Below are 9,025 nucleotides of genomic sequence, written 5' to 3'. Positions count from 1 at the left end.
CTAAACAAATCAAACTCCTTAAGTCCCTCAGAACAATGTAGTTTTCCAGCTCTCCAATCATTTTTTTGGCTCTCATTTAAACTCTCTTCAGTTTAACAATCTCCTGGACATCAGTATTCCAGTATCAGTCTCACCAACACCGTATGCAGAGGTAAAATCACCTCCTTACTCCTGTTCACTACTCCTGTTTATACGTCCATGGATGTAGCTCTTTTGCCACAAAATCGCCGCGGGAGCCCATGTTCAGAGTCACTGCTTTCCAGGACCCAGTGCCACATTCTGTACAAATAGCTCTGAGGCCTTCCTGTGCACCTCATTCTTCCTTGCACTGCTCCAAGACCCCACCACATTCCTTACCCCCTGCTCCGACTCCAACCTTTACTCTTGACACTGCTCAGAGTCTGCCAGCATTCCTGCCCTCACACCTATTTCTCTGAATAACCCCACAGCCCCTGCTGCTCGGAGACCCCTCCAAATTTGGGCCTAATGAGTGGAAAAAATCTGTTAATTTTTGTGTCCTTAGCTAGTTATTCTTCAAATTCTTTCTTGGCCTACCGAATTATACTCTTACACTTCACTTGTCAGAGCTTATACTCCTTTCTATTTTCTAGCACTAGGATTTGACTTCCAATTTTGTGCCTCTAGCCACATCTTTTACTCTGAGGATTAGCCGTGGTGGCATTTTTTTGGTCCTCTTATTAGTTTTTCTTTAATTGATTTCATTAGCAGCAATACTTTATTTTGTATTATGTATTTATTTATTTGCTTTGCTGTAGCACCTAGGAGCCACAGGCATAGACCAGGACCCCTCTGTGCTAGGTGCTGTACATTATTATGGGTATTTATTGGGTATATTACAGTAGTACCTGGGCATCCCAGTCATTGACTCAGAGCCTTCTAGTCTAAGTACTGTATAAACACAGAACAAAGGGACAATCCCTGTCCCTAGGAGCTTGTATTATCACCCCTCTCCAGGGAAGTTTCTGTCAGGGAAATATTCTTCTCCTATAGACACTTCTGGGTCAGACAATGCGATTTTTCATTCTAAGTCTGGTCTATCACCTTCACTCCCTGGGGTTGCTGTTCAAGGACCCCTGGAACTTTTTCCCTAGTAAGTAACTCTGCCCCCTAAGCTAGAGGTGGCCGATCTCCTGTCCTCCTCCCTTAATAGCAACAGACAGGACTGCACCTTCTGGCAGCCTCCATCTGAGGCCTGCCATGCACAGAGGGTTTGGGAGAGGGTAACTGTGGCACTAGCTTTTCAGAAGCAAATTCTTAGGCCTTTTTGACACAGACAAGTTTCCCTCACAGCCAATCTTATATAAGAAACTTTCTCTCTTTGTCTGTTTTCCTGATTTCCATGTCCCCACAGGAATCCTCAACCATGGCTCACTCTACTTACATCCCAGATGTATGGGGAGGAAAGCAACACCAGTCAGCAGCCCCTAAGGAAACCCACAGGGACAGGGGGCTAGTCCAGTTGTCTAAATACCAGGTCTTATTGTTCTGTAAAAGATCTTGGTGTCCCCACAAGAATTCCAAACATAAATGTATCCAAATTATAGGACAAGGATAGTAGCTCATATGAGAAATCCTAAACTGAAAACCAGCATCTCCAAAAAGAATCTCAGCCTATGTACACCAGTACACAATTGTGACTCTGGCTGAGTCTTACCAAGGGACAAAGGGCCAGATTTTCAAAGTTATAGATGCCCAAAGAGGCAGATAAGGTCTTAGTGGGATTTTCAAAAATTCTTAAGCAAGTTAGGCACCTAACTTCTATTGAAAATCAAAGTGAACATTTTGGGCATTAGCAGTATGTTGTCATGAAAAGTTTCCTTTTGTAAAAAGCTTTTTAAAAAAAAAAAAAAACAATAAATAAATAAAAAATGTAGACCAGATCCCCCTCATACACAGTCCTGACCCCCTTGTCAGACACTGAGCCTTTGGTTTCCACCTCAGAAGAGGGCAACATGTCTCCTAAACCCACCAGCACTGGTATGCTGGAAAGGGAAGGTGAGAAACGGCAGAAATCCAGTCATCCACTCACACTGGTCTCTCCCATGTAATTTTCCAGATTGAGATAAATGAACACTACGGGACTGTGCTGAGCAAGAACAAAATGACTTCCCAAGAGATCTGCCAGACGCTGCTCTCCCAGCTGTCAGCTGACATGGAGAAAAAGCTCAGAGATGGGGTTTACATGCAGCCTGGTGGGCATGAGCTGTATGTGAAAGACCAGAAACAAGTGGTGGAGAGTTTCCGGAGGACACCTAACAAAGGAGTCATGGTGAGTGATCAGCAGGGCCAGCAGAGTTATTCAGGGGACAGCTGGAGCACTTTGGCTTTTGTATGCTCATGAACAAGTCACAAACTGTGTGCCTATGAAAAAACATCATATTTGGCTGTGTGCATACGCTGCATGTTAGATGCCTGGTTGAGTGTTGCCAACCCCACATAGAAGCAAGTCATCAGAGAAACCCTGAAAAGTCACTAGGTGTTACTATTTAAGCACTCCAAATGTGTCAAAAATGTCCCTAAACAAAATGTCCACAGATTTCAACAGAGAACTATATATACACTCCCACATGGAATGGTCAATTTTCACTATGAACATAACACTGAAATAATGCATTAGTGTATATAGAAATTCTATATTCACTTTAAATGTTTTTAGACAGTAAATTATATTCTAACAGGTGTTTGTCATAGGATTTGTCTACACTGGCAATTGAACTACAAAACTTTTGTCTTTCAGAGGTGTTAAAAAAAACCACACCCGCAAAAGACAAAAGTTTTGCCAACAACAAGCGCCGGTGTGAACAGCGCTTTCTTGGCAGAAGCGCTCTCCTGCCGACAAAGCTAACCCCACTCATTGGGGGTTGATGTTTTTTGTCATCAGGAGAGCTGACAAACAGCAGCTACACTGCACAACTTTTAGCAGCATGGCTGTAGCGACACTGCCGTGTTGCTAAAAGCTGTCTAGTGTAGACATAGCCATAGAGTTTTTAAGGGCATGTCCTTGGAAGGAATTGCATTTGAGGGCTTGTTCTGTGAGGCTGTGAATGAGAGAAAGGGTTTGACTGGCGCTCTGGTGGCAGAATAAATCCTTAGCAAATAACGGGGGCTCAGCTTTGATTCCTTGGTGGTGGGGATGGAGTGAAAAGCCAGATCTAATGGGGAGGGGAAGCTGAAAGAAGGGAGGATACAACTGCCTTGGGGAAAAGTTATGATCTTCTGCAGGTAGTGGAGTTAATTACTGACGGCATGGCTACACGTGCAGATGTAGAGCGCTTTGAGTTAAACCAGCCTTCGGAGAGCACAGTAGGGAAAGCGCTGCAGTATGTCCACACTGACAGCTGACAGCACACTGGCATGGCCACATTTGCGGCATTTGCAGTGGCATTGGGAGCGGTGCATTATGGGCAGCTATCCCAGTGTGCAAGTGACTGCAACGTGCTTTTCAAATGCGGGGGGTGGGATGGAGTGTGACAGGGAGTGTGTTGTGTGAATGTGGGGGGAGAGAGAGTGGGTTTTTGGGGTGCTGAGAGTGTGTCAGCATGCTGTCTTGTAAGTTCAGACCCTGCCTCCCCCCCGCCTCGCTCTTACTCACTCAAAGCAAGTAACATTCCTCAGTAATGGTTGCTTTACCCTGAAGCAGATTAGCAACCATCTGTCAGAAACGGAGCTTTGAAAGGGCATAACCACATTCCTACAGCAGATTCCAAAACAATGACAAGCGTGGCCACTTGATTTAAGGGGATTATGGGACGTTTCCAGAGGTCAATCATAGTGCAGTAATGAAACACCTCGTTCACACTGACACTGGGGCATCTCAGCCAAGATGCATCAGACGTTATTCCTCTCGCTGAGGTGGAGTCAGAGCACTCTATGTGCCTTGCCAGTGTGGACGGGGAGTGAGTTAGAGCGCACTGGGCGGCTTTAGTGTGCTCTAACTTGCAAGTGTAGCCAAGCCCTCAATGTGTTAACCTGGGGTAATATGGAGAAAAGTAGGCTTGGTGTTTATTGTGTGGGTGAGCTGTTGAGCAGTGCTTGAATAAACTGCAATTAGGGTTAGATAGAGATTAATTAACATTTGAATGGCAAGGTGTAAAATAATTCCCAACCCTCCATTCACTATAATTTGCAGGCGAGAAAAAGAAGTTTGTGGATGCTAATTAAATACTTTGCTAAAGCCAGGCGCACTTTGGAGAGAGCACCACATTAGCCAAGGCTTGTTTTTACCCAAATCTTTTCTTTCCCGCTGCTCCGTAGGATAGCACAGTCTGTGATGCAGGGAAAGATGGCTAATGAAGTGGGCAGGGTGCGGGAGGCAGGTTAGCTGGGGAGGAGAGCCACACTGATGATGTAAGAAGAGCTTGGAATGGATTTTATTAATTCTATTGAGCTGCTTGTGAATGATTTTGTGACTATACAAATTGGCAACTTCTTTCTCTGAATATCACTGTAATCGGCAGTGAAAGCCACTAGATTTGTTGCTGGTTGTTTTCATACTTATTTCCTGGCTAGGGAAACCAAAAAGTTGCTAAATCTAGCAAGAAAATAGCTACATTGGCAACAAGGAAGGAAGGAAGGAAAGAGAATTTACAATGTTTTCTGTCACATTCTTATACTCACCAGGTAAATGCATGTATATGTATATGCATGTCTAGGGAACGGGAGATCTTGAATTCCTGTTCTAGCTACACAGAGTCACTCACTCATACCAACTTTGCAGGTCTGCTTGATACATGTAATAATCCTGCATGCCTGGCCTGGGAGTTTTGAGTCACCATTCTACTGGTTTAGAGTATATTCATGTTGGGGGGATCATTTGTTATGTAGAAACTGGGATGTTTCACCTTTCTTTAGATACCTTTGGCCAAAAATATAAAAGCTCTGGGTTCTGCTTTTTGCCTGTCAGGTTACCCCACATGTGCTAATTAGGAGAATATCACTTAGCGGCAGAATCACCTTCTCTTTATTGTGATTCCTGCAGTTTTGTTCATTAATGGTTTTAATATGACAGCATGAAACTCTGTTGACAGTACGGCTCTCCATAGTTGCTAATCGGACAGTGTTGTCTGCATAGACCTGCAGACAATGCAGAGTTCTAGCTAGTTTCATCGGCATTCAAGTTCAATGATTCTTTTGATACATTTGAAACACTGCAGGATAGTTTACTCAGCTGATGTGAGCCAATATGCTTCCACTCACTGCAATGGAGCGCTGCTGATTTACACCAGCTGAAGCTCTGACCCCCAAAGTCTCCTTGTTTGTTTGAACCCACATGTAGTTCTCCCTCACTCTCCGGTCCAGAGGGAGGCCACTCTGCCTCATTGTCTTGGGGTTTAGTCCTCGGGTCGCACCGGTGGGGTGGAGCCATAAGCACTCTAGAGCTCTGGGCCCATTCGACAGAGGCAAACACACAATAAGAATCTGGGGCCTTTGTCCCCGCCCCTGGGCGGGGCAGCGCCCTGCGGAGTCTCTAGTTCGCAGCCCAACAATAGGGTTGACAGCAATTAACAGTCTAGGGCCCTAGCCCTCAAGCAGGGCTAGGCTGGTAGCCGGCTGTAGCCTAAGCCTCCCAGTGCAGGCAGCCAGTAAGCCGACACAGTCAATTGGCTCTAGCCCTTTGGGCGGGGTCGAGCAGGGAGCAGGCTTTAGCCTGGGATTATTGGCTCAGGCAGCCAGCAAACACACACACTCAGGGTTCAGGTAGCGGTGAGCGCCCACACAGTCTAGGGGCTCAACAAGGGTTGAGCACCCAGCAGGCAGTCTAGGGCACTGGCAGGGGTGTTCCTGGAACACAGGCATCCTGGCCTAAGGTGGGGAGTTGGCCACCCTGGGGTAAGGGTGGCAGGGGGACGCGGGCCCGCCCTACTCCACCGCATCCCAGCCCAGGGCCCTAATAGTGGCAAAGTGGTCTGCCACTGGTTCGGTGGGAATCCAACCACAGTGCACCGACAGGGTCTGCCCTATAACCGGCCAATCATCGGCTGCCCCTGGGCCACTTCCTGCCTCCCCAGGGCATCCACCAGTCCTCGGGCTCCTCGGGATAAACAGCCGACAGTAGACCCGGCAACTCCTCTTCTGGGTCCGTCTCCTTCAGGGGCAGGGCACCAGTTCAGTTCCTGGGTGCTGCTGCAGGGCAGAGGTGTCCGTCTCCTCTGCTGGCTTTAACCCAACTGAGCTACAGAGTCTTCCTCTTATACTTCCTACCCCATGCTGGTACGCCCACCAAGGGGAGTGTTGTGGTCCCTCGCTTTCCAGTTTGGAGGGAGGCTGGCAGGGGTGTTCCTGGAACACAGGCATCCTGGCCTTGCTGCAGAGACTGGTCAGTCTGCTCTGGCTGCCCTGCTAGCTGGAGCTCCTCTCTGGCTGGAGTTCTCCCTCCCTTGGGCTGCTGCTGCTATCTGGAATTCCCTCCCTGGACTGCTGCTGCCACTGCTGCTGAGTGTGGGGAGGCATTGCCGGCCTGCCCCCCTCCCCAGAGGGAGAAGCAAGGACCCCACCACTACCTATGGGTCCCTCCTGCTTGGCTGGCTGACTGCTGCTGCTGCCATCGAGGAGGAGGAAGAGGTGGATTCCTGCTGAGGGACATTGTGAAGGGGGTTTGTTCACAAACTGAGTGACTTTCAACATCCCTGCTCCTGGGGTGGTGGTGATTCCTATTGCTGTTGTGGCGAGCAAGGGGGAGAGGCGCAAAGCCCTCCCCCTTGTCTATCTGCCCCCTCCCCATCCCCACCATCACCACTGCCCTCTCCCGCTTACCAACTGGACCTGCCCTTTGCCCCTTGATGTGGCTGTTTGTTCTCCTCCTTTCACCGCCTGGGACTGTTTGCAGCAGTGAGCAGCAAGGACTGAGCTGCACAGGCACATGTGGGTGCATGTGCCTCCCCACGTTGGACTTACCCCCGTCCAGCTGCGTTTGGCTGGTGGGGCTGCCCTCCCTGCTGTGCCCCCGGCCTCCCTGTGTTAGTTTGCCCCTCCCCCCTGCAGCCTGCCCTGCCCGCCACTTGCTTTGTCCCTCTGGGAGTTTCCCTTTCTGTTAGTTTGCCTGCCGCAACCCCAGCGCTTCAGTATTTGCTACCTGCCCTACCCCAAACTTTCAGTTTTGGTTTGGTCACCTGCCCCGCCCTTACGCTTGCAGCTCCCTCCTGTGATTTGCCTGCCTCCCTTTTTCCCCTGCCCTCCTTTACCCCCCCCCTCTTCCCTGTGTGCCCATGCCCCTTCCCTAAGTGCTTGTGCCCCTTTCAGTTGTTCCCACCCCCACTGTTCACAGCCCTCCTGATGGTATTGTAGTACCTCCCCTCCCCATGCAGCCGGAGGAGCCGATATCCCTATCCCACGCCTGTGCCCCCCTTTTTCGCCCCTGTGTCCCCTACCACTGGTGCCCGCCTCCCCTGCCTGCAGCCTAGTGGGGAGGAGCGGTTGCTTCTTCCCTTTCCCCTGGTGCCCCCAGTAGTCCTCCCCCAACCACTGGGACCCTCCTTCCCTGAACACAGCCTAACAGGGAGGAGTAGTTGGCCCTGTTCCCTCTCCCCTATCCCCCTGCCTCTGCTACTGGACTCTCCTCCCCTGCGTGTTGCTTAGCGGGGAGGAGCAGCTGCCCCTCGCCCACACCTATATTAGGGCCTCCTCCTGCCACCATAAAAAGGACCCTGCCTTCGGGCCTGGTGCTGGGAGGCGTGTTCATCCCCCTAGAACCTCTGGAGGACTTGTGCCTATGGGTGGTGTTGACCTCCATCCTGCCCTTCCTCCCCAAAACTGCCCTGTTGCCTGCCCTCTCCACCCTGGGGAAGCCCATCTCAGTTATCAGCCCTCTCTTGCTGAACTGTAAGGACCCCGCCCTCCGTCACATTTTATCCTTCCGCTGGCAGGTGCAAATGCAACTGCCACTGGCGGCGTGTGACAGGGTGGCTCTTAAGGGGTCCTTCCTGGTTCCCTATCAGGGGGCCCACTACCAGGTCCACTATTCAATGGGGGAGGCCCGGTGCTTCCTCTGCTGGGCAACGTGGCACATCCGGAGGGACTTCCCCATGGCCCGACACAGAGGGGCATCCGGGACCCCTGAGACCCGGGGGGGGGCACCGGCTCTGTCTTTGCTGGTGATCCTGGTGGCCCGGTCACCACTGCTGCTGCCCCTCCTCCTCCTTCCATAGTCCCAGCTCGGGGACAGCCCCCCCCCATCACGCCCAGATGAGCAGGCAGGCCTCGCCTCAATTAGTTGCAGTTCATCGGGGCCTGTGGAGGAGAGGGCGGCAAGACCTTTGTCAGACAAGGGAGAGGCCCGACCCAGGGGGAGGTTTCCCTTCCCTGCGCTGTCCCACCCTTGCCACCCCGAGCCCCTGATTCATTGCCCTCACCCCTGACCTGCCCCTGCTGACTGGCCTTCCACCTCCACTTCGGAGTGCTGGGTGCTCGTCTGGGGGAAGCGCGGTGCCCACAAATCACGGGCTCGATCCCTCCCCTCCAACGAGGAGGAAGAGGAGGCCCCCCGAAAGATGCTGTGGGGGGCTGATGCCGCTATATCTTGCACCGCACCCCCAGAAGGAGCCCAGCAGGAGGCGCTGGCCATGGAAGCCGTGGCAGCAGAGAGGGGCTGTACCGCCCCCTCATAGAGCCCCCCCAAGGAGGCCTCTGCAGGAGTTCCCCCGGCCCCTTTGCCACCTGTGCCTTCCGCCGCTGCTGATGCCAGGACAATTGTTGCCCTGGTTACTGGTGGGGAGGACTCTGGGGCCACGGGACTGATTTTTCCTCCATTTTTGAGGAGATTGAGGCCCCGGGTCTGACCCTGGTCACCCGGGGGAGGACAACCCCCCACCAGCGAGCCTCTATCTGGGCAGTGGCTTAGTTCCACCAGCCCCTCCTCCTCCCTGCCGCTCACCCCAAGCTGTCGCCCCCGCTGTAGTCCTTGGGGTGCCCCTGGCCCTCCCTATCTGCCTGGCCATGGATGGCACCCTGTCCCAGGCCACCGAGCCCCTCAGGGCAATGGCTGATGCCGAGCAGCTGGGCCCCGAGC

The 9,025-nt window shown here is 51.8% G+C and overlaps 1 protein-coding gene across 1 annotated transcript in view; it reads left to right on the top strand.

Annotated features, from left to right (window-relative positions):
- The first annotated feature begins 1,912 nt into the window (after positions 1 to 1,912).
- LOC103307226 (golgin subfamily A member 6-like protein 24) overlaps positions 1,913 to 9,025 on the top strand; it is a 76,860-nt gene continuing 69,747 nt past the window's right edge. Inside the window, exon 1 of the mRNA XM_065574675.1 lies at positions 1,913 to 2,290. Within this exon, the coding sequence (XP_065430747.1) occupies positions 2,123 to 2,290 (168 nt within the window). The 5' untranslated portion in view covers positions 1,913 to 2,122. The remainder of the gene's footprint in view (positions 2,291 to 9,025) is intronic.

Source organism: Chrysemys picta, chromosome 20, assembly GCF_011386835.1.
Source record: "Chrysemys picta bellii isolate R12L10 chromosome 20, ASM1138683v2, whole genome shotgun sequence".
NCBI lineage: Eukaryota > Metazoa > Chordata > Testudines > Emydidae > Chrysemys > Chrysemys picta.
This window is presented reverse-complemented; position numbering and strand designations above follow the sequence as displayed.